Source organism: Capra hircus, chromosome 4 (genome assembly GCF_001704415.2).
Source record: "Capra hircus breed San Clemente chromosome 4, ASM170441v1, whole genome shotgun sequence".
NCBI classification, from domain to species: Eukaryota; Metazoa; Chordata; class Mammalia; order Artiodactyla; family Bovidae; genus Capra; species Capra hircus.
In genome coordinates this window covers 83,801,275-83,828,415 of record NC_030811.1, presented here as the reverse complement: position 1 = coordinate 83,828,415, position 27,141 = coordinate 83,801,275, and the positions used below count along the sequence as shown (strand labels likewise).

At 35.3% G+C, this 27,141-nt stretch overlaps 1 protein-coding gene across 1 annotated transcript in view; it reads left to right on the top strand.

Moving 5' to 3' along the window:
• Positions 1–27,141, top strand: part of SEMA3A (semaphorin 3A) — a 556,686-nt gene that overhangs the window by 448,647 nt on the left and 80,898 nt on the right. The window contains exons 7-8 of the mRNA XM_005679076.3: positions 829–922; positions 9,310–9,429. Of these exons, the coding sequence (XP_005679133.2) occupies positions 829–922; positions 9,310–9,429 (214 nt within the window). The remainder of the gene's footprint in view (positions 1–828; positions 923–9,309; positions 9,430–27,141) is intronic.

Genomic DNA, 27,141 nt, shown 5'->3' with positions numbered 1-27,141 from the left:
GTCTCACATTCTGAGGACAGGGTCTTAGGCCTGAGTTAGTTTGTTACCTCATTATTAAGGCTTTTGTTGTAGTGCTTTCTGGCATACTTCCTACCATAGTCAAATGTTCGCTTCAGTTTCTGGGTGCTTGAGCCTCAGCTGAGCAGACTTTCTTGTGATAAAATGTGTCACCTTTGTGCTTATTGTCCTAAGGACACTATCTCCAGGCATACCTGTTTTAATAAATAATTTGATATTTCTGACTTAGAGAAATTGATAAGCATAGTTTCAGGTACCTTCCACTTTTCAAGGTGACTAATTTAAAAATGCTTGAGAAGCTTGTAAGCATCAAAGTTTTAGGAATGACAGAGTGGAGGATGTGGCTGCTATGACTACTTCCTTCTGCAAAGTACATACAGAAATGTGAGATAGTGTATCTTGTTACAGACATCTAATATAGTGAGTTGCTGTTTTTCCTCTATGTGAAGGAAGTGAAGGAATCATTTTGTTTAAATTTAACATTCTTTCAAGAGCCATTAGGGTAGCTCTTAGCATACTTATGTGATAAAATGATCACTCTACTCTTGTCACATCACGCTTTGTCCTAAAGGATTGATTTATGCACTTCCTTGCAACATGCTAAATGCCACTAAAAACCACTAGGGTAAATAGATGTTTGTCTAATAATATCTAGTTTTTACCCCACTTAGGTTATTTTGCCATCTCTAAAGATTACACAAATAATAATATACCTTGATAGTGCAGAAGAATGCTCAACCTCTCTATGATTAACTGGCATGCTAAAATGTTTTTATTATAAACAAACTGAATTCTTTTTCTTTTCTACAGGACAATATTTTTAAGCTGCAAGACTCACATTTTGAAAATGGCCGTGGGAAGAGCCCATATGACCCTAAACTGCGGACGGCATCTCTTTTAATAGGTACTTAATCAGCAATCAATTAAACAGTAAATTTTCTGTAGATAATCGTCAGATTTCATGTTCCTTCTTATATATCAACATTTTCCTTTATTAATCATAAAATATTCAGAGTATGTCAGTTGAGATATTTTCAAATATTTTGAAAATGAATAAGAAATACTAAATGCTGCTTTAATTTTTGTACTATCTAGTCTATGATTCTTTTTAATCAAAATGATTTAATATTATCTTTAAAACTGACTGCTCAATCATATATATCCCCACTGTTGTTGCTGTTTAGTTACTAAGTTGCATTTGACTCTTTGCGACCCTTTGGACTGTAGCCCAGCAGGCTCCTCTGTTCATGGGATTTCCTTGGCAAGAATACCGCAGTGGATGCCATTTCTTTCTGCAGAGGATCTTCCCCATCCAGGGACTAAACCTGCGTCTCCTGCATTGGCAGGCCAGTTCTTTAGTGCTGAGCCACCAGGGAAGCCCCATATCTCCACTAGACATTTACAGTTTTTGTGTTGTAAAAATATGGTTTTGATTTTTATTTGAAAGATATGTTTCAAAGGGGGAATTTTGACAATTCAGAAAGAAAGATTGAGATTCATTCTCTATCGTTAATTGTAGTCCCAAAATTTGTAACACTTTTAACACTTGGACAACTTAATCAGCACAATACAACTAAATGGTAATACAATTGATAGATTCCCCCTTATGTTACTTTGATTTGACAAAGTTTTCTTGTGTGTCCATCTTTTTTGACTTTAGGGCTTTTCTCTCTCCCTTTTTCTTAAATCAAATCATTCTATGTATTTCCTGTATACTTTTCTTTGACCTCTTCTTTCTAATTTCATTCTTTCCTTTTTTCCTTAAATATTGCAGATAGGCGGTGAATGTTTAGCTATAGTTCAAAAGGATAGAAGTAGAAAGATAGAAGTAGAAGAGGGAAAAAGTTTTAGTTTGTATTGAAAGAGAATTTTTCCACATTCTTTTAAACACTCTGTACTGGGATTAAATAATACACAAAAAGTGTATCATCAATAAACAATTCTTTTCTTTTTTGTCTCTTTTAATTGTTGAGTATGCCAGCAACCTGAAACACAGAAGATTCTGTTTTTAGATAATCATGTAGAAATTATGTAACTTTTTGTTTCCTTTTCCTTTATGAAATATAGAAATTATTTGATAACACAACAACAATAATAGTGAAACTTTTCGGGTATAAACTTTCTATTTGAATTTTGGATAATATATCTAAATTTTTAAAAGGTAAATTTAGGATATTATTTGTTGTATAGTAGGTCCATAACGTTTTCCCTCTTTTTCTTTTAAAAGATAACCTTTTTCCTCTGTTCAACAAGATAAGACTCTGGTCATACTGTCTACACCATTAACTATGAGAATATATTTTTCCAGTATTCTCTAGTGTTTATCATCCTTTCACTGATCCCTTTTTTATTAAGAATAAAACCATTATAGTATGAGTTATCTCTTCTACTGCTTTCAAAATGCAGACAATTTCAGTCCATTTGCTCCATTTATGGAGCACTTTAACAGAAGTTTAAGACCTGAAGGAATGCAGCAGATGTAACACACTTATAATTTCCTTTTCACAGATGGCCTAGTGATTACGTGTGAATAACTTCCTTAAGTACACACACAGAAATTTGAAAAGTGTCTTAAACAAAGGAGAGGAGTCCTATTTTGTTTGAACTTGCAGTCTATACTTGTTTAAATTACACACTGAAAGCAAAGAGAGAGAGAGATTTCTCAGAAAGCAGTATATAAAATTGTACCTAGAACAACTTTAATTTGTGGCATGTTTCTTAGTAGGGATCTTCTTGATTATTTATTTTAATATTCCACTGAGTAAGGATGATGACAAGTAAGTATTACATAGTTCATATGGTATGCAACCACACAATGTCCATGAAGAATATGAAATGCTACAGTTTGGTGTTGAATGGGTTTGTGAAAAAGAAGAGAGAGTGAGGGAAGCTGCATGAATCATGAAGAGGAGGTATAGCTAAAAAGAGAAGCAGCTTTTAAACGGGAGCCCAGATCTGACCTAGCCAGTGCGGTACAGTGACTGAATAATTTTTGGAGATATTTACTGCCTATTGACAAAGAAGATGATTCAAGCCAATGTAAGTTAATTTCTGAATCAGTTGAATAGTAGGATGCAGAAAAATGAGCAGGCCATCATACTATACATAGTAAAATCCCTCAAAATATTTGCAGCACCATGTTAATTCAAAAGCTGTGATTTCCTTTATTGAGGTTATTTTCTTCTTTTAAAACTATGCTATAAATTCTTCCTCTCACAGTAACTTTAATTCCCCTTGTTGGATTCCTCTTGGCATTTTTTACTTTGCTGCTTTAAAAATATTGTTTAGTAATTTAATGGAGTTCTTTTAACATAAATATTTTCTACAACACTTCCTAAACTTTTACATAAAAGTCACTGAAATATACAGATTGTACACTATACATTTAAAAAATGGTTTGGGGGAAAGCTTTCCAGCCAAAAGATTTTAAATATGCTCTCCTCATTTTTCCACATAGAAGAAATTTTCAAGGTGGTTCCAGGATGCTTCTTTCCCCAATACTGGGAAGAAAATTGTGCTTTTAGCTCAAAGCACTTGTAAACTGGCTAGATGGATCTTAACAGCAGATATTTTTATTTCCCCAATCCTTCTGTTAAACAGTTTTAACCTGTTGTAAGCTGTAGAACCAGATGACCACTTAAAAACTTTGGTTTATGAAATCTGTAAGAGTTAAATATAACCTCTTTCCAGACTGCCTTGCGTTTTAAGCTGATAACTGTAGAAAATATGAATTTTTCCTGAGCAATGCATAGTTACCCATACATAGTTACCCCAGTCCTATAATATGTCCCAAAGTTTTCAAATCACCTTAGAAAAGTAAAATTTTCAAATCTACTTTAATAAAGGGCTTCCCAGGTGACTCAGTGGTAATGAATCCTCCTTCCAATGCAGGAGACGTGGGTTCAATCCCTGGGCTGGGAAGATCTCCTGGAAAAGGGAATGGCTATGTACTCTATTATTCTTGCCTTGAGAGTTCCAGGACAGAGGAGCCTGGTGGGCTACAATCCATGGGGTCTGAAAGAGTGGAACGTGACTGAACAGCTAAAACACATAGATGCATACACACACTTTCACGATATGAAAGGAACAGTCAACATGAAAGCAGTTTTATGTATCTGAAATCTTCATCGGTCATTCCATCATTAACAGATATTATGAGGACCAGCTTCAAGTGTTTGGGACTTTTACGAATGGTTTATTTCCCTAAGCTAGCATTCTGCCATGTGTCAGGAAAGAACATAATTTGACATTAGACTATTGTCTCACTTGGTATTAGAGTAAATGAGGTACTCCCCAAATTAATTAACTAAAATGAGAAAGTTATTTGAAGTCGCTGTTTCTTTGTATAAAATGGCATGGCCATGCAAGTTCCACTAGTTTGTTGTAAGATTTAAATAAGACAGTGTAACAACATACTACATTTGGGTATGTACATATTTCTGGCGTATAAATGTTAAGTAGAAACTAAAAAAAACAGAACTGGTAATAGTGGTTGCCTGTTGGGGTAAATTTTATATTTTTAAGTTTATATCATTTACATTTATAACTATTTAAAGAATGATGTTAATTTTTAAAGGACAATATGAGTAACAAAGCCAGTATATTCATTGGCATAGAAAAGGTGCTTAATAAATGGGAAAATGTAAAAGTATTCCCATACCCTTTCACTTTCAAGAAGTAGATTTCATCCATGCTATGTGGTGTGGGTGTGTATGTGTGCGCATGAGTATGTGTGTAAGAAGAGAGACAGACATTTTTTCCTGCCTCTGTTTCTAATTACTCTGCTTATCCTGTAAAGAGAATTTGCTTAAGGTGTTAACAACATAATGACTTGGTCTTTAGGTTTGTTTGATTTTTGCTCACATCCATGTCACACTTTACACCTGTGTTAGTAATGCTCTTATTTCATCAGGAAATTTTTTTTTTCCACCTTCTGTTTCTTCTCACCACACCCTTCTTAGGAATTGTAATCCAATACATTAACTGATCTAAGCCACATTTTTACTTCATTTTGAGCTGTGAACACAAAACACAGAGTACACATGAACTTTTGTTTTTTAACACTGCTTCTCAGGTAACACTGCCATGGTGGGAATACAGTTCACTAAACTTTTTGTTCATCTCAGGAAAGAATGCTTTCTTTAGAGACAGGTAAGAAAGCTTACAGTTCAGAAAGAATGGCATATATTCAAATAGCAACTTTCATATTTGACAAATTCTAGCATGTTATTTATATCTTTAAGCACTAATTTATCTTAGTCTGATATATTTTTTGAGACATCTAATTGTCTATATGGTATTTTTGTAAAAAAACTTAAAAAATTTTTTGGACAGAGTATCCATAACCACTTTTGTAATGTATATCACAATTCCTTGCATGTATTATTCTACCATCAATTTAATACAATTGGACAAATATATTTTCTTTCAGTAGTAATTTAGTATATTTGGAAAACCCAAAAGTATGTATCTTAGCTATAATGCAATTTGAACCGTTGTAGGCTAACTTATATTTAAGGTCATAAAATTGAAAAATTATACATATATTTTGATAACTTAATAGATGACATCAAACATACAAAAATGGCTTAGCAAATGGGCTTTTTAAATTAAAAAGAAAAACATATTGTTTTCCAAATGTAAGCCAGCTAAGGTATAGTAGATTTATTCAACTCAGATATTTTGTTAGATCATTTCAGATAGCTGGAGAGTATAAGTCTTTAATATAAGGTGGTAATACACAGTTACATTAAATGAAATATACTCTGAGCTGATATATTTCTTCTTAAAGAGAATGCAAGAGTATGATATTCTATCATCTATACACTTGGGCCAAATAACAAAGGGGGATTTGTTCCCCAAGAATGAAGAATCAGCACTGATAAGAATCCTATAGACCTCTGAGCAGAAAATCTGATCTAAGGCCCGGTGTTAAGGAATAGTTACTGGACAGTTTTAGAATGTGCCCTCATGGCCACCTAATCATCTGGTGACCTCCAGCTCTTACATATTAAGTTAACTCAAAAATAGTGTTTGAATAGGAGGTAACTTCCTATTACTGGAGGCAACTGGTGCTTTAGCTGCAACCTTTCTTTGGTTTCTAAGTCAACTCTTCATAAATTATATTCTTGATAATAAATTGAGCTCTTCTACTGATGAACCCTCTACATTCTCTAAGGAGCCTACTTAATCTCTTGTCAAAAGAGAAATAAAATCGGTCTTTCTGCCTCTGCACTCATTTATATTGATTTTTTGCTCTCCTTATGTGGGAATAGATTAAAAGATAATCATGAGTTTTAACAAAGCTAAAGAAATGAAGATGAGAAATGAACACCTGTCATATTTACTTGGTTGTAGTTTTTGTTATTTCATCTCTCTGGAATAGAGTTTACAGATAATAGCAATCATAATTATGAATATTACTCACATTGAAAAAGCTAAATGAAAAAAAAAAGATTAACTCATGATATTCTTTACTCTTCCATTTCTGATTACACCTCTTATTAGGCATGGTCTGACAACTCTCTGATATATAATCACTCAGTTTTCACCTTTTGGTTGTTCTATTTTCACCTTTCCTTATTTTCATTACCTCACATATGGTTGAGAGGGCAATGAGGTTCAGCAAACAGTTAAATGCTTTTGAATTTTAAGGTACAGAGGACACAGATCTTCATGTGAAAGGTGTTCCAACATGAAAATGTTTGAAATTGACCTGAACATTTCAGGTTGCTTTCACAATACATTTTAAATTAACATTCTTTTATTCATATAGATAAAAAATCACCTGAAGTTTAAAAATTCATCACATCTGTCAGTCAATTATTTGTAAAAAGATTGTGTCAACCTTAACTAAAGTGTTAAGCTTATTGAATATAGGTTATATTAAGTAGACCATCTACATTAAAGTATTGCACAGTACCTTTGAAACTTGTAAATAGCTTGTTAATAGTGTTTCTGTACTTTTCAGAAAGGATTATTTTTTTACCTCATGGGCAGATAAAACATTATTGCAGTATATTATTGTGAGAGCATGTCAGTTTTGAACTTTATTTACTTAAGTAAAGAGAAGACAAGATGTTTTTGAATCCCAAAGATACCACAATATGCAGTATGTCAATTTATGAGGTCCCATGAGTACTGTTCATAGAGCTGGTGAATTTTACTTAATATATTGTCAGACCATCACTTTTGACTTGATTCACAACAGTTCAGAATAAGAGATAAATTTTTAAAAACTCAGTCTCTAAGAGAAGCTATCGTTTTGTTAATATTTAAAGTCATAACTTAGAGTTACTCAGTGATTCTGTCTGTTTAGCTGTCCTGTACTGCTTTGGACATTTTCCAAAGCCTGGTGCATTCAAACACATCAAAGAACCAGAGGTTCTACCAGAGGAATTAACTTACTTTAAGCTCAGTCATGTCCAACTCTTTGTGACCCCATGGACTATAGCCCACCAGGCTCCTCTGTCCATGAAATTCTCCATGCAAGAATACTGGAGTAGGTTGCCATTCCCATTTCCAGCTGATCTTCCCAATCCAGGGTAGAACCAAATGGTGGCAGATTCATCACTGTCTGAGCCACCAGGGAAGCCAAATTTAGTGTGGATCCCTGAAAATGTCCATTTTCGTTTCAAAGACCTTTATTTTCAAGTGAGAATTGTAGGTGTGAACCAAGGATATCACATTAAAGATCAATTAATAAGACTTTGCAAAAGGTAGTGATAACTGAAGATGTACAGAAAGTTTCTGATTGATACATATAAAAGTCCTTTGGAAATGAGTGGTATACCAATGTTTAACTTATAATTTGTATATGCCTACTTTGTTTTCTGAGTATTTCTTAAGTCAGTTATTTAGAAACATTAACCTGTCCAAATAATCAACAAGATAATATTACTTTTTACTGTCATTATGGTAGATTATTTGGAGAAAATATTTATTGTTTTTCTGTTGATAATTTACATAAGCAAGCAGGCAATAATGCATTTTCTGGGTGGAATAATATGAGGCATTCTTTTGTTTAAAGGAAAGAAAATGCCAATTTTACAAACTTCAGTTTATTAAAAGGTGACATGATAGATAAGAAAATTGGGGTTAAACTGACTTGAGTTTGAACTTTCACTTTGACTTGCTAGTCATTCAGCTGAGGAAACTTGGGTTTTTGAAGTGTAAAATAAGGATAACTTATACATCATGCGATTGATGACAGAAGTAAATGAGATAATTTGGAAGTGTTAAGCCAGAACCTGACTGCCCCACAAGCACAAATGGTATGCAGTAAATATTAAGTTCTCTTTCTCCTTCTTTCTTTTTTCTTTGTGTTCCAACCTGCTGATTATGATTCTTCCATTATTAAATTCTGTCCTAGAGTTAATTCAGTTTAAGTAGAAATGAATCAAGGCACAACAGAATCTTGAGCTATAGTGATTATGGCCTGTGTTTATCAAAATCCCCCCTCTTCAAATACATTTCTGTTATATTTGAGACTCTGTGGTGTACTTATTTTATGATTAGATGACAGCTCATACCAAACTAGAATACTTTTCCTACTTAATGTATTAAAAAATGGAAGGCAAGAAAAGTATTAGTCTTTTGGAAATTATAGCAAAATTTCATTAATTAAGTCCCACTAAAAAGGAAATATATTAGAAATTTAATTTTTTGATAAAAGCCAAAAGTGTAAGTAATATTTTACAGTGAGACTACAAAAAATAAAGATATTAGAATCATAGTAGCTTTAAACATATAAAAGCAATGTGGTACATATAATTTTTGTTTCCATTCATAATGTCCACTGAATTATATTTTACTCAATTTTTCAAAGTTAGTGCTAAATGAGTAATGAGATATTCCCTTCTACAAAAATATAGGATAAATATTAGTAGCTTTGCATGATGATGCAGAGGGTGTTAGGATGGTCTTAACATGAAACTTGTACTTAGTTTTGGTCTGCTGCTGCTGCTGCTAAGTCGCTTCAGTCGTGTCCGACTCTGCGACCCCATAGACGGCAGCCCACCAGGCTCCTCCATCCCTGGGATTCTCCAGGCAAGAACACTGGAGTGGGTTGCCATGTCCTTCTCCAATGCATGAAATTGAAGGGCGAAAGTGAAGTCGCTCAGTTGTGTCCGACTCTTAGCGACCCCATGGACTGCAGCCTATCAGGCTCCTCCACCCATGGGATTTTCTAAGCAAGAACACTGGAGTGGGTCGCCGTTGCCTTCTCCGAGTTTTGGTTTAAGTTGCCTTAATTAAAGTTCGTGTATGTGGTTTTATTTTATCACGATGCAGATGGAGAATTATACTCTGGAACAGCAGCTGATTTTATGGGGCGAGACTTTGCTATCTTCCGAACTCTTGGGCACCATCATCCGATCAGGACGGAGCAGCACGATTCCAGGTGGCTCAACGGTAGGTGCTACTACTTGCAAGAACACAAGCACAAAACGTGGTGTCTGTAGTAAGTCAGTGGAGGGGTTTCCTCCTATTGTGCAGGCAGTATGGGTTGAGATTCAGTGTGCATTTAAATTCATAGTGATGACTTCATGGCTGTGGGTGTGAGAAAGTGGGGCAAAAAGAGAAAAGAGATTAAAAATTGTGGAAAATATTTGCTTTGCGCCAAAAGTAAAGTTTCTCAGTAGTTAACAATGGAAAAAAATAGATTTGGGCTGGAGCTACGGAAGGGAGACAGTGGAAAAAGATAAGATGCCTTACCAATCTTGTCTTCCAGGGACACCACCATAAATCTCATGTAGTATTTTTTTCCTCCACACCTCTCGTGTTGCCTTTAGAGCATCATATAAATTCTTAAATGTTTAAAAAATTGTGCTAAACACATTACACTGAAAATATTTTTGAAACATTTGTATCATATCGTTTGATTCTCCTTTAATCTTCCTAAAATTTTTTTTTCCACTTTACAGGTTGGGAAATTAAGACTAATATGTTAATCTAAGATTACATCTACCCCATAGTAGATTTTGGAAAGGAACCTAGTTTTTTGAATTTCAGGTACTGGTGTCACACTTCTGGATCAAGCAGATACTTTTTAAAAAATTATATTTTTTGAAGTGTAGTTGACTTACATTATTGTGGTAATTTCTGCTGTACACCAAAGCAATTTGGTTATACATATATAAATATATTTTTTACATGTTATTTTCCATTATGGTTTATCACAAAATATTGAATGTAGTTCTGTGTTCTACACAGTAGTTCTTTATTGTTTATCCATTTACTATATGCTGGTTTGCGAAGCAGATACTTTTAAAGTTCTTTTTCTTTTTAATATATAAATAAATTTACAATTGAAAATGATAAAATTTATATGCCTAAAATAAGTGAACACTACTTTCACTCAGATTTTAAACTAAATAATCCTTATGTAAGTCTTCTGTGTAGTTTTTTTTTTTAATTATGCATTCATCAGTGATTTTTATACTGGTCACTCAAATATGTTCATAGATGTTTTTATTATTAAATAAGGATCTCCATTTATATCTGCCTTCAATCCTATAATATAAAGATTCCCAATCCCTAATTACATTTTATGAATTCTCCTTTGTTTTCACATACCTCATTAAGAAGGATGAATTTCATAGCTTACAATCCATCTATGTATTCAGTAAGGTACTTGATTATCTCAGTATTTGAACTTCTGCCACATTTGTTTCTCCTGCTCGTCTAGGGTTACCTCAAATTAATTTCATCTCTGTCTTGTTTGTTAGAGAAAAATCAAAATCTGCTTCTGAACCTCTGAAATTTCAGAGGACCGTGAGTTGTGGGTTTTCCTTCTCTGTGCTCATGCTCAGTCGCTCAGTTGTGTCCGACTCTTTGTGACCCCATGGACTGCAGCCTACCAGGCTCCTCTGTTCATGGGATTTTCCAGACAAGAATACTGGAGTGGGTTGCCGTTTCCTTCTCCATTGTTCTCTGTATCCCAACTCTAAATGACTGTTTAAACCATAAAATATACCTCAAATTACCTGTCAGCATTCATTTCTCCTATAGCAACGTTTCTGATTGTCCTGTTATTTTTCGTGTATTAATGAAAATGATGTGCTTCTTACCTTCCACCTTTGACCCTACTGCCTTTGCTCTTAATTGCATTGATTTTTGTCATAAATTTACCCAGTTTACTTTTTTTTGCTGACTTTATTGGTCCTTCACCTCTGATTTCTTCCCTGATCTGAAAACGTACTCATGTACCCTACCTAAATTCTCCATTTAATGATGGTGAACCACAAGGTCCCTAAATGGCTTAAGTCCATAGTCTGGTTAAGGAACTTGTTTACTCAACATTTTCACTACATTTAGCTGTTTTCATCCTTACTTTGATCCCATGAAACTGCTCCTCCACTAATGACTTTCTATGATTTTTTTAAAAATCAATCTCCATTTCAACTATCTCTCCCATAGTATTTGTCACTACTAGCCTTTTCTCTTTAAAAGAGTCTCTTCTATGTTTCCTGTATTTCCTGCTCTCCCAGGTTTATAATAAATTTGATGTTACTTGCAAGTTGCTGTCCTTTAAATTAATATGATGCCTAACTAAGATAATTCATGATTCAGTGGTAATCAAAAGGGACTGGGCATGTAGCTAGATACCCGCCGTCTGGGAATAGAGGAGGTAGAATGATACCAGGTGATCATCTGAGAAATTAGAAGCCTCACCAAGGAACTGGTGGCTCAGACAGTTAAGCGTCTGTCTACAGTGCAGGAGACCTGGGTTCAATCCCTGGGACGGGAAGATCCCCTGGAGAAGGAAATGGCAATCCACTCCAGTACTATTGCCTGGAAAATCCCATGGACAGAGGAGCTTGGTAGCCTACATGTAGTCCATGGGGTCGCAAAGAGTCAGACATGACTGAGCAACTCCACTTCACTTCACCAAGGAACAGAAAAGATTCTGAGATTGTGATAAGACTGTAAAATCATAAAAGACCCAAAGTCTAAAATCCCAAAGGACAGTTTTGGAATATCCACTGTCAATTATTTAACCTATGCTCTGTCAGTCAGTTCAGTCGCTCAGTAGTCTCTGACTCTTGGCGACCACATGAACTGCAGCAGGCCAGGCCTCCCTGTCCATCACCAACTCCGAGTTCACTCAAACTCATGTCCATCGAGTTGGTGATGCCATCCAGCCATCTTTCATCCTCTGTCGTCCCCTTCGCCTCCTGCCCCCAATCCCTCCCAGCATCACAGTCTTTTCCAATAAGTCAACTCTTCTCATGAGGTGGCCAAAGTATTGGAGTTTCAGCTTTAGCATCATTCCTTCCAAAGAACACCCAGGACTGATCTCCTTTAGAATGGACTGGTTGGATCTCCCTGCAGTCCAAAGGACTCTCAAGAGTCTTCTCCAATACCACAGTTCAAAAGCATCAATTCTTCGGCACTCAGCTTTCTTCACAGTCCAACTCTCACATCCATACATGACCACTGGAAAAACCATAGCCTTGACTAGACGGACCTTTGTTGGCAAGGTAATATCTCTGCTTTTCAATATGCTATCTAGGTTGGTCATAACTTTCCTTCTAAGGAGTAAGCATCTTTTAATTTCATGGCTGCAGTCACCATCTGCAGTGATTTTGGAGCCCAAAAAAATAACGTCTGACACTGTTTCCACTGTTTCCCCATCTATTTACCATGAAGTGATGGGACCAGATGCCATGATCTTAGTTTTCTGAATGTTGAGCTTTAAGCCAACTTTTTTACTCCTCTTTCTGTAGGGACTCAAAATTAGTAGGAACAAACTTCTTTAAACATGGCTATCTGGTCAGTTCTCAAACTGAAATATTTATGTAGTAGGAGAATTTTTTTTTTTTTTAATTCAGCAAGGAGACTTTGATCTACTAAGAACTCTAAAGGGCATACAGGCTTTCACTGTCCATGAGAAAGAAAATCTCATTAGAAGGTGGAATAACATAAAGGATAGTGTAGTATACATTTCATTTTTATGGCTTTGGTGGAAAAAAGTCATCAAGTTAAAACTGCTTTTGTGCTACAAACTCACATGTTGACAGCTGAGTCTGAAGAATTTAAACTGTGGGAAAACAGTCCACAGTTCTGTACTTCATCTCTGCAAATGTGCAGTTCATTTGAGAATTCAGTTATCAGTCTCTCAGCACTAAATGTGAGAACTGATTTTGCCAAATTAGCACAAAGGTTACATTTGACAGGGTGCAAAAACCAGAACTGCTGCAAGATGGAGGATGCAGACCTATCTGACATAGAACCAAGGGGCTGTGTGATCACAACCTCATGAAATTAAATACCACTGAAGGACAAAATTAGAAACATAATGTTTATACATACATGCATAAAATAAATGAGTTTTGAGGCTTCGGCATAGACTGCACAATCTGTTGTGCTGCCAGAAGTAATAAATTACCCTGCAAGGTACTTTTTGTATGGTCTTCCAGGCTATTCAAATTAGTTTTGGTACAGGAATTACTTTACTTTTATCAAATAAGTTCAAACCAATTCAATTATTTTGGAAGAATTAGTTGGCCTACTTTAGATGACTTTTAATTTGTGTTTTTTGCTAAACTGAAATTAGAAAAGAAAAACTGCTGTCTAGAATTAGATCTTGAAATGTCTCAGCTTTTATGGAATTTCACTACTTTCATAATTAAAACTCACGAAAGTTTCCATTTTTGTAATAAGAGAAATAATGGCTTAAATTCAGTTTCACTTTACCAGAAAATAAATCACTTTGATGGCAAAACATGAGAAAGATGGAATCTATTGATTTTTTACATAACTTAAAAAAAAATCATTTATTCTAGCCTCTAGTTTCAGATTGCTAGATATTAGGACAACATTTGATTTCAGAAAATGTACTGGTATGAATTTGACCTGATGTGCCAAAATTCACTTTTTTTTTTTTTTTTTTTTGCTTTATAAATTCTATATTATACGGTTTAAACTTCAGTTCTAATTTTGGTTTACTAACAGTGTGAAAATTAGGTAAAATTGCCCTCTTCATAGTAAAAAGAATAAAAACTTTAATAGTAAAAAGAAAAAAAGTTCACCATGCTGTCATAATAATTATTTTTAATATTTATTATGTAAATATTATCACCTAGTATTGTTGTTCTTATTAGTCATGAACAAGAAGATGGAGCAGACAGATGGCTAACCCACATTTATTTTTCTATTTAATGGGCTAATATTTGATTGCTAATATTGTTTATGTCTTGAACTAAGGTTGGAATACTATATGGTAGAAGAAAAGACTATTATCTTCTTATAGTTAAAGAAAAGAAAGAAAAAGGACTACATGATAATGTGTATAAAGTACTAAGCAAGTGATTGGCATGCAGTAAGCACTTAATAAATATATGCTTTTCTCTATGCTTTATCCCAAATCCATTGGGTAGAGCATGCTGAGTAAGCATTTTTAGACTCATTCTCTGAGTATAACATCTGAGTCAGGACAGTCAGAGTTGGGTTTAATGTATAAAACCACATGGATCCTTGAGAAAGCCAAGGCCTAGTACACCCAAACAGACCTAAATGCGGTGCACAGAGTATGAGGCTTTCCCATTTACTTCAGGAAGACCTGTTTTCTTTAAGTGGAATTTCCTAAAAGGATTGTGCCTGTGGATAAAGCAACTCATTTGCTTTTTTTTGTCCCTTTTCTGTAATTGAAATGGTATGTGAGTCATCATTCTACTTCCTCTCACTTGTAACATAGTCAGACCAGGATAGCCTGCACTTATTTGAATCAGCATGGCTTCCTCTGTGGTCATGCACTAGGATATTTCATGTTCTCTAATGATTCAAATTTCTCTACCAGATATATATTTGTTTGAAAATGGAACCAAGAAATATAACCACAAATATCTGAGGGCACAAATTAATACTGCATGGTACCAGATACCTAATCTCAGATCACTTGTACAGCTCTTTTGATACACTATTTTAATTCTACCACCTTTAAAGGCATGAACTGTAACAGAGTTATCCAACTGGATTTTTTTAATAAATAAAATTAATCGCCTAGTTTGGCATAATGTCAGACTTATTAATGATGCCATTTTGAACTATTTCTCAGATGAAAGTAATAATATTTTGCTGACTTGGGGGAGGAAGTCCACTGGAAGCCTTATTTTATGGTTATGTGAGCACATGGTATTATAGATGTGGACTGACCATTCAGTTAAAGCAATAAGAAAAATAAACATCCTCTATGAAAGAAGAAACAAAGATAGTCTCTCTTAACTTTTGAATTATATATTCTATGAATTATATTCTGTATTTATTAGTTAACAGTTATGAAGTATCAATGCATAGAATCACAAAAGTATTAATAATTTTGGTGGGAGAGGGAAAGATGGCGGAGGAATAGGACGGGAAGACCACTTTCTCCCTCACAAATTCCTCAAAAGAACATTTCAACGCTGAGCAAACTTCACAAAACAACTTCTGTAGGCTGGCAGAGGACATCAGGCAACCAGAAAAGCAGATCATTGTCTTCAAAAACAGATTATTAATCTTTGCTCTTAGGTTTTTGTGGTCAATTTTGTACATTTAAAAACCCAAACTTCACTATCCCAGTTTACCTGAGAGCGAGATTACTGGCTTGACCACTCTCTCCTCCTCTGGACTCTCCTTTTTCTCCGCCAGGTGGCCTCTGTCTCTTTTCTCCCCCATCTCTCCTCTATCCAACTCTGTGAATCTCTGTGTGTTCCAGACAGTGGAGAACACCTAAGGAACAGGTTACTGGCAGGATTTGTCTCTCTCCTACTCATTCCTCTCTCTGATCCTCCTGGTCACCTCTGTCTACTTCCTCCCTCTCCTCTTCCCCGTATAACTCTGTAAATACCTCTGAGCGGTCCAGACTATAGAGCGCACATAAGAAAGTGACTACTGGCTAGCTTGCTCTCTTCTCTTTTGATCTCACTGCATCTCATTCCAGTTACCTCTAACTACCCCCTCCATCTTCTCTTCTCCTTATAACTCAGTGAACCTCTCTGAGTGTCCCTCAATGTGGAGAAACTTTTCATCTTTAACCTAGATGTTTTATCATCGGTGCTGTATAGATGGAGAAGTCTAGAGGCTACTGTAAAAATAAAACTGAAAACCAGAAGCAGGAGGCTTAAATCCAAAGCCTGAAAACATTAGAGAACTCTTGAATTCAGGGAACATTAAGCAATAGGAGCCCATCTAATGCCTTCATACCTACACCGAAACCAAGCTCCACCCAAGGGCCAACAAATTCCAAAACAAGACATACCACGCAAATTCTCCAGCAACACAGGAACACTCCCCTGAGCTTCAATATACAGGCAGCTCAAAATTATCCCAAAACCTTTGATGTCTCGTAACCCATTACGGGTCACTCCGTTGCACTCCAGAGAGAAGAAACCCAGCTCCACCCACCAAAACTCCAACACAAGCCTCCCTAACCAGGAAACCTTGACAAGCCACTGATAGAACCCCACCCAAAGTGAGGAAGCTCCATAATAAAGAGAACTCCACAAATTCCCAGAATATAAAAAGGCCACCCCAAACGCAGCAATATAACCAAGATGAAGAGACAGAGGAATACACAGCAGGTAAAGGAACAGGAGAGTTGCCCACCAAACCAAACAAAAGTGGAAGAAGTAGGGAATCTACCGGAGAAGGAATTCCGAATATTGATAGTGAAAATGATCCAAAATCTTGAAATCAAAATGGAATCACAGATAAATAGGCTAGAGACAAGGATTGAGAAGATGCAAGAAAGGTTTAACAAGGACCTAGAAGAAATAAAAAAGAGTCAAAATATAATGAATAATGCAATAAATGAGATCAGAAACACTCTGGAGGCAACAATTAGTAGAATAACGGAGGCAGAAGATAGGATTAGTGAAATAGAAGATAGAATGGTAGAAATAAATGAATCAGAGAGGAAACAAGAAAAACGAATTAAAAGAAATGAGGACAATCTCAGAGACCTCCAGGACAATATGAAACGCTCCAACATTCGAATTATAGGAGTCCCAGAAGAAGAAGACAGAAAGAAAGATCATGAGAAAATCCTTGAGGAGATAATAGTTGAAAACTTCCCTAAAATGGGGAAGGAAATAATCACCCAAGTCCAAGAAACACAGAGAGTTCCAAATAGGATAAACCCAAGGCGAAACACCCCAAGACACATATTAATCAAATTAACAAAGATCAAACACAAAGAACAAATATTAAAAGCAGCAAGGGAAAAACAACAAATAACACACAAGGGGATTCCCATTAGGATAACAGCTGATCTTTCAATAGAAACTCTTCAGGCCAGGAGGGAATGGCAAGACATACTTAAAGTGATGAAAGACAATAACCTACAGCCCAGAATACTGTACCCAGCAAGGATCTCATTCAAATACGAAGGAGAAATCAAAAGCTTTACAGACAAGCAAAAGCTGAGAGAATTCAGCACCACCAAACCAGCTCTCCAACAAATTCTAAAGGATATTCTCTAGACAGGAAACAAGAAAAGGGTGTATAAACCCGAACCCAAAACAATAAAGTAAATGGTAACGGGATCACACTTATCAATAATTACCTTAAACGTAAATGGGTTGAACGCCCCAACCAAAAGACAAAGACTGGCCGAATGGATACAAAATCAAGACCCCTCTATATGCTGCTTACAAGAGACCCACCTCAAAACAAGGGACACATACAGACTGAAAGTGAAGGGCTGGAAAAAGATATACCACGCAAATAGAGACCAAAAGAAAGCAGGAGTGGTAATACTCATATCCGATAAAATAGACTTTAAAACAAAGGCTGTGAAAAGAGACAAAGAAGGCCACTATATAATGATCAAAGGAACAATCCAAGAAGAAGATATAACAATTATAAATATATATGCCCCCAATATAGGAGCACCGCAATATGTAAGACAAATGCTAACAAGTATGAAAGGGGAAATCAACAATAACACAATAATAGTGGGAGACTTTAATACCCCACTCACACCTATGGACAGATCAACTAAACAGAAAATTAACAAAGAAACACAAACTTTAAATGATGCATTAGATCAGTTAGACCTAATTGATATCTATAGGACATTTCACCCCAAAACAATGAATTTCACTTTTTTTTCAAGTGCTCATGGAACCTTCTCCAGGATAGATCACATCCTGGGCCATAAATCTAAACTTGATAAATTCAAAAAAATCGAAATCATTCCAAGCATCTTTTCTGACCATAATGCATTAAGATTAGATCTCAATTACAGGAGAAAAACTATTAAAAATTCCAACATATGGAGGTTGAACAACACACTTCTGAATAACCAACAAATCACAGAAGAAATCAAAAAAGAAATCAAAATATGCATAGAAACTAATGAAAATGAAAACACAACAACCCAAAACCTGTGGGACACTATAAAAGCAGTGCTAAGAGGAAAGTTCATAGCAATACAGGCATACCTCAAGAAACAAGAAAAAAGTCAAATAAATAACCTAACTCTGCAACTAAAGCAACTAGAAAAGGAAGAGTTGGAGAACCCCAGAGTTAGTAGAAGGAAAGAAATCTTTAAAATTAGGGCAGAAATAAATGCGAAAGAAACAAAAGAGACCATAGCAAAAATCAACAAAGCCAAAAGCTGGTTCTTTGAAAGGATAAATAAAATTGACAAACCATTAGCCAGACTCATCAAGAAACAAAGAGAGAAAAATCAAATCAATAAAATTAGAAATGAAAATGGAGAGATCACAACAGACAACACAGAAATACAAAGGATCATAAGAGACTACTATCAGCAGTTGTATGCCAATAAAATGGACAATGTGGAAGAAATGGACAAATTCTTAGAAAATACAATTTTCCAAAACTGAACCAGGAAAAAATAGAAAATCTTAACAGACCCATCACAAGCACGGAAATTGAAACTGTAATCAGAAATCTTCCAGCAAACAAAAGCCAAGGTCCAGACAGCTTCACAGCTGACTTCTACCAAAAATTTCGAGAAGAGCTAACACCTATCCTCCTCAAACTCTTCCAGAAAATTGCAGAGGAAGGTAAACTTCCAAACTCATTCTATGAGGCCACCATCACCCTAATACCAAAACCTGACAAAGATGTCACAAAAAAGGAAAACTACAGGCCAATATCACTGATGAACATAGATGCAAAAATCCTCAACAAAATTCTAGCAATCAGAATCCAACAACACATTAAAAAGATCATACCCCATGACCAAGTGGGCTTTATCCCAGGGATGCAAGGATTCTTCAATATCCACAAATCAATCAATGTAATTCACCACATTAACAAATTGAAAAATAAAAACCATATGATTATCTCAATAGATGCAGAGAAGGCCTTTGACAAAATTCAACATCAATTTATGATGAAAACTCTCCAGAAAGCAGGAATAGAAGGAACAAACCTCAACATAATAAAAGCTATATATGACAAACCCACAGCAAACATTATCCTCAATGGTGAAAAATTGAAAGCATTTCCCCTAAAGTCAGGAACAAGACAAGGGTGTCCACTTTCACCACTACTATTCAACATAGTTCTGGAAGTTTTGGCCACAGCAATCAGAGCAGAAAAAGAAATAAAAGGAATCCAAATTGGAAAAGAAGAAGTAAAACTCTCACTGTTTGCAGATGACATGATCCTCTACATGGAAAACCCTAAAGACTCCACCAGAAAATTACTAGAGCTAATCAATGAATATAGTAAAGTTGCAGGATATAAAATCAACACACAGAAATCCCTTGCATTCCTATACACGAATAATGAGAAAGTAGAAAAAGAAATTAAGAAAACAATTCCATTCACCATTGCAACGAAAAGAATAAAATACTTAGGAATATACCTACCTAAAGAAACTAAAGACCTATATATAGAAAACTATAAAACACTGATGAAAGAAATCAAAGAGGACACTAATAGATGGAGAAATATACCATGTTCATGGATTGGAAGAATCAATATAGTGAAAATGACTATACTACCCAAAGCAATTTACAAATTCAATGCAATCCCTGTCAAGCTACCAGCCACATTTTTCACAGAACTAGAACAAATAATTTCAAGATTTGTATGGAAATACAAAAAAACCTCGAATAGCCAAAGCAATCTTGAGAAAGAAGAATGGAACTGGAGGAATCAACTTGCCTGACTTCAGGCTCTACTACAAAGCCACAGTCATCAAGACAGTATGGTACTGGCACAAAGACAGACATATAGATCAATGGAACAAAATAGAAAGCCCAGAGATAAATCCACACACATATGAACACCTTATCTTTGACAAAGGAGGCAAGAATATACAATGGAGTAAAGACAATCTCTTTAACAAGTGGTGCTGGGAAAACTGGTCAACCACTTGTAAAAGAATGAAACTAGATCACTTTCTAACACCGTACACAAAAATAAACTCAAAATGGATTAAAGATCTAAATGTAAGATCAGAAACTATAAAACTCCTAGAGGAGAACATAGGTAAAACACTCTCAGACATAAATCACAGCAGGATCCTCTATGATCCACCTCCCTGAATTCTGGAAATAAAAGCAAAAATTAACAAATGGGATCCAATTAAAATTAAAAGCTTCTGTACAACAAAGGAAAATATAAGCAAGGTGAAAAGACAGCCTTCTGAATGGGAGAAAATAATAGCAAATGAAGCAACTGACAAACAACTAATCTCAAAAATATACAAGCAACTTCTGTAGCTCAATTCCAGAAAAATAAACGACCCAATCAAAAAATGGGCCAAAGAACTAAATAGACATTTCTCCAAAGAAGACATACGGATGGCTAACAAACACATGAAAAGATGCTCAACATCACTCATTATTAGAGAAATGCAAATCAAAACCACAATGAGGTACCACTTCACACCAGTCAGAATGGCTGCGATCCAAAAATCTGCAAGCAATAAATGCTGGAGAGGGTGTGGAGAAAAGGGAACCCTCCTACACTGTTGGTGGGAATGCAAACTAGTACAGCCACTATGGAGAACAGTGTGGAGATTCCTTAAAAAATTGCAAATAGAACTACCTTATGACCCAGCAATCCCACTGCTGGGCATACACACCGAGGAAACCAGAATTGAAAGAGACACATGTACCCCAATGTTCATCGCAGCACTATTTATAATAGCCAGGACATGGAAACAACCTAGATGTCCATCAGCAGATGAATGGATAAGAAAGCAGTGGTACATATACACAATGGAGTATTACTCAGCCGTTAAAAAGAATTCATTTGAATCAGTTCTGATGAGATGGATGAAACTGGAGCCAATTATACAGAGTGAAGTAAGCCAGAAAGAAAAACACCAATACAGTATACTAACACATATATATGGAATTTAGGAAGATGGCAATGACGACCCTGTATGCAAGACAGGAAAAAAGACACAGATGTGTATAACGGACTTTTGGACTCAGAGGGAGAGGGAGAGGGTGGGATGATTTGGGAGAATGGGAATTCTAACATGTATACTGTCATGTAAGAATTGAATCGCCAGTCCATGTCTGACGTAGGGTGCAGCTTGCTTGGGGCAGGTGCATGGGGATGACCCAGAGAGATGTTGTGGGGAGGGAGGTGGGAGGGGGTTCATGTTTGGGAACGCATGTAAGAATTAAAGATTTTAAAATTAAAAAAAAAAAGAAAAGATACAACAGCAAATGAACATTAATTGTATCTAAAAAAAAATAAATAAATAAAAGTCTGCAGAACTAAAAAAAATAATAATTTTGGTGAAATTATGCTGAAACATGGATATGTAATAGTTTAAAATAAGTATTCATATCTAGATCTAAACAGAGTCTGGTAGCTGTGTTTTTTTCTTCATGAATCTATTACCAGGAAATAATTTCATCCTAATAAAGGATGTACACCTGCCAGAAATGCAATTTTTCCACAAAATAAAGATATAAAATTTTTCTGAAATTATTATTCTCTCTAAATGATGATAAATTTAATATACTCACTTTTAATATACTCCATTTTTCATAAGGAGCAAAAGTTAGTAAAATATATCTTTGCTTGATTGTCTTTCCTGAGGACCAATATTTTATGTCACATTTTATCTAAGGACCATAATCACTTTTACCTTTTTTTTTTAATTACCTATACTAATGAGAAAAAAATTGAATAAAACTTTGGAAGAAAAATTATCTCAGAAATAATGTTTGGAAAGTCATTTGTTTTCAGGCCTCTGAGAAAATGTAGCTGAAGAAAATTGTTAGAATTTGCTATTTTACCATTTTTTAATAATGGACTAAAAAGTACAACCCGCAAGTATGGCACATTAATCACAAAGTTTGAACCACTTATTTCAGTAGTTGAATGGTGAGAGTAGAAAATAACATTTTTCTGTATGATTACATTAACTGAAAAAAAGTCTACTTTTTAAAAATTAAAAATTAAGAAAATATGTAAAAGTAAAGCAAAATCTTAGAAAATTCTATAAGTTAAAAGCAGTTCCCTTTTTCTCTGGGCTCTTAACATTATTTTTCTCTCATCTCACCATCGGCTTAATGAATACAGAGCCTGTCTATACCAATTTCCTCTTCCAGAGTCACCACATTCAGAGCTTGGTGGGTCTCAATAGGGATTTACTGCTGACTGAGTAATCTGGGTTCATGTGTGCAGTGACATCTAGCAAGAGACTTACCCTGAGAAGTGGATACCATGACAATGCGTGTAACCATGGTGTGACTGGCCTCTCTGACATGGCTCTCAAAAGCTTTCCCTCTGTGAAAACAGAAGCCTGTTTGCAAATTAATTAGTTTCTGGCGGCAGCTTGATTGTTGACCCAGAGTTTGTAGAGTGGAAAAACAATCAGATTAGTGTGCTCAGGGTAAAAGACCAGTGTGCAGTTGCGTGTGGCTTGCTCAACTATTGAAACCATGAATGGACTGAAACAAATTCTTTTCTGAGAAGCCTAGGCAGAGGTTAAGTGTGATGAGCCTAGAGCTCCCAACAGCAGGAGTGGGGAAATTAAAGGATTTTAGCCACAGAAAGCTGAATGATGGCAAGCAATGCCATTGAATTTTAATAGCATGGACAGTTTTGATGGGAGTGTGGCGACCTGTTAGATTCTAATGACTGAGTAGAATAAGTTCACATTATTATTAAATGTTGGTTTGATGCAAATACTTTCATAGTAGAAATTTTCAGAAACTTTCAGATGGGGAAGTTTTCATTAAATTTGGCTCAAAGGCTAATACGATGATATCTAAATGAAAAACTGTTATGAACTAACCTGTGTTTTTATACCGATAAAATTTTGTTGATGTATTTACCCCAACTATTTTCTAAGATGCAATCCTCATGTGCCAAATGTAATTAATCATGAGTCAAAGAGAGATCTTGACTCATGAGAATGACTATTTTGCTATCTATTTTTGCAAGTATCAAATTAGGTTAACTGTGCCAGAGAATGATGTGCCAGAAGCTTAGGACAAAAAAAAAATTCTGCATACAGTTTTTGATGATTAAAATTAATCAATAGATTATTGTTTATGCTTACTTTTTAAAAATTACCTGACACAATAAGCCATATATGCTCTTCCTTCTTAGATACCACTGGCAGATGTCTCCTTAAATATAGCTCTGAGGGCTATCATGATACTTTCCGATTAAAATCATTTATATCTTTCAATTTACAAGTTAATTGAATCCAGATTTCACTGCCTGTTAAGTTCTTTGTCATCCAATCCTAAATGACCTCTCCAATATTAAGCACTAACAAACTCAAATTAAACTGTGTTCAAGAACTTACTATTATTTTCATTTAACCATAGCATTCTCTAAAAGGATTTTAGTCTTTCCCACCTTGGAATCCCAGACCACATAAATGCATGTTTGGATTTAGCACAGAGCCTCCCACTTTGCCTTACAGTTTAGGATATACCAAAATAAAAAACAATTCAATGAATCTGCTTTGCAGGCTCTGTAGTCAGATTGTCTGAGTTTGTATCCCAGGTCCTCTATCCCTAGTGACTTTGGTGTTAATTTACCTTACTTATTTTTCTCCTCCATTTATGATGTGTTTTAATGCATTAATACTAATGCATTATTTTTCTGAAGATGCATGAGACAGCCCTTATAAGGTAATAAGAACAGTGTCTGATCATATGGTCAATGCTCATTATGACTGTGGTTGCTGCTGCTGTTATTTGCATACCAGCTCTATATCTACAATATAGTGCACATTTTGCAAATTAATGCAGTGAGCCAGTCTGCAGATTTTTTGCCTTTCTTAATCTGTTCTCAGGTTACTTTTTCTTAATTTAATTGATTGTTGTCAATGTATGTATAGGCAGTTAATATATCAAAAATATTTGTCTTTAGTATTAAAATAATATATAAACTTTGTAATAAAATTGGGCTTAACAAAACTAGCAGATGAAACAAATGATGAACCAAGGGTAAATGTCAATAAAATGTATTTTTCTAAGTATTAATTTAGCTCTATTGAGTGCAATACTTACCACTGAAATCATTAGGTTAATATTTTAGTTTTTCCAATATACTTTTTCTAAAAAACATTGACTAAATTGAATCTAGGATATTTCTTTATCTTGCCATATCACAGCTTAACTTTTAATTTTATTTTTATTGTGAAGACATCATCTATAACATTTAGGGTGAGAGTTAAAAACATGGAGTCTATGGAACTTGACTGCTTGACTCGTACAGTAGCTAAGCAGCTATAGACAGCTAACATGAGCTCTCTGTACTCAACATCCCTTTTTTCAAGAGGAAATAATAGTTCCTTCCTTATTGGATTGTTAGGAGGATCATGCATAAGTAAATTTCTATACAGCTCTTGGAAAATAGACTACTTTTACCAAAAATAAACCTAACAAGCAAACAGAACAACTATTGATGTTAACTGGTTTCATAGCATTATGTAAGAAATTTAAATAATAGAAAAATAAAAATACCTAACTATGTCAAATCACTAAAGATGTAGTAGAATGCACACACAGTCTTACTAAACTGAACAGCCATGAATTTCTGAGAAATCAATGAAAATGACTTAAAAGGAAAACCAAGCGAGGTGAATAGTGATCTCTGCCCTTGCCTTAGGTTAAGTCTATGCATAGAGAATTTCTTGTGGTCAGTACATTTTGATAAAAATAGGTCTGCTACTGTTTTGCTTTAATAAAGAGGAGGAGTGTTTTCTAAGCTTAGTTATATACTTAGTTATATACTTATTACCAAGTTACTTACATTGGTGGCGGTGGTGGTTTAGTTGCTAAGCTGTATCCAACTCAGTGATTCTGTCTGTGTAGCTATTTGGCACTGCCTTGAAAGTTTCCCAAAGTCTGGCACATTCAAACACATCAGAGAACCAAAGGTTCTACCAGAGAAATTAATTTTAAGCTCATTTGTGTCCAACTCTTTGTGACCCCATAGACTATAGCCCACCAGGCTCCTCTGTCCACGAAATTCTCCAGGCAAGAATACTGAAGTGGGTTGCAATTTCCTTCTCCAGAGGACCTTCCCAAACCAGAGATCAAATCTATGTCTCTTGCGATACAGGGGAATTCTTTACTGATGAGCCACCAGGGAAACCCCAAAAATGACATTGAAATGCTGTAAGCAAAGCTTCATATAGTCAACCAAACATAAATCACAAACCTTTATGTAAGAGAAGAGTATTTAAAATATTTTCCTGGTAATGTTAGTAAGGAAGATTTAAGTGTGTTTACATGCCCTTAAAAGGAATATTTTCAACAGAAATGTTTCTGTCACTATATGATTTAGGTAAACTAGACAAGAGAAAATCATATCCCTTCATTCGCACTCCAGCCTCCCACAACTTCCTTCAGCAATCTGTCAATTTCCTGTGGTAATTTTGGATCAACACATAAATTCTCTATGACATTTTACATATGGTAATATTATTATGTTAAAATATATTTATTCAAAAATAAAGATATACATTTGAAAACTGTAGCTTATTATTAGTAATTTTCATAAATTAAGTATATATTTTATTCATTATAGAAGTATAATTGTTATTATTTTATGATGATTTACTAAATCATAACTATGTTGGCATTTAATGTAGGCTGTTAGCATAAAAGATGCATCAAAAGTGTATCTCTTCAGTATATTTATAAATCTCTCTTCTTATTATTATTCAGTTGCTCAGTCATGTCAGACTCTGTGACCTGTAGACTGCAGCAGGCAGGGATTCCCTGTCCTTCACAGTCTCCTGGAGTTTGCTCAACCTCATGTCCATTGAGTCGATAAGGCCATCCAACCATCTCATCTACTGTCGTCCCCTTCTCCCCCTGCCTTCAATCTTTCCCAGCATCAGGGTCTTTCTAATGAGTCTGCTCTTCACATCAGGTGGCCAAACTATTGGAGTCTCAGTTGTAGCATCAGTTCTTTCAGTGAATATTCAGGATTGTTTTCTTTTAGAATTGAATGGTTTGATCTCCTTGCAGTACAATGGATTCTCAAAAGTCTTCTCAAACACCACAGTTGAAAAGCGTCAATTCTTTGGCACTCAGCCTTCTTTATGGTCCAACTCTCACCTCCATACATGACTACTGGAAAATTAATTCATAGCTTTGACTATATAGACCTTTGTCTGCAAAGTAATGTCTCTGATTTTAATACGCTGTCTAGGTTCGTCAGAGCATTTCCTCCAAGGAGTAGGTGTCTTTTAATTTCATGATTGTAGTAGCCATCTGCAGTGATATTAGAGCCCAAGAAAATAAAGTCTGTCACTGCTTCCGTTGTTTCTCCATCGTTTGCCATGAAGTGATGGGACCAGATGCCGTGATCTTTGCTGTTTTGAGTGTTGAGTTTTAAGCCAGCTTTTTTCCTCTCCTCTTTCACCTTCATCAAGTGGCTCTTTAGTTCCTCTTCACTTTCTGCCATAAGGGTGGTATCATCTGCATATCTGAGGTTATTGATATTTCTCCTGGCACTTTTGATTCTAGCTTGTGCTTCATTCAGTTAAGGAGTTCTCGTGATGTACTCTGCATATAAGTTAAATGAGCAGGGTGACATTATACATCCCTGACATACTGCTTTCCCAATATGGAACCAGTCCATTGTTCCCTGTCCAGTTCTGTTACTTCTTGACCTGCATACAGGTTTCTCAGGAGACAGGGAAGGTGGGCTGGTATT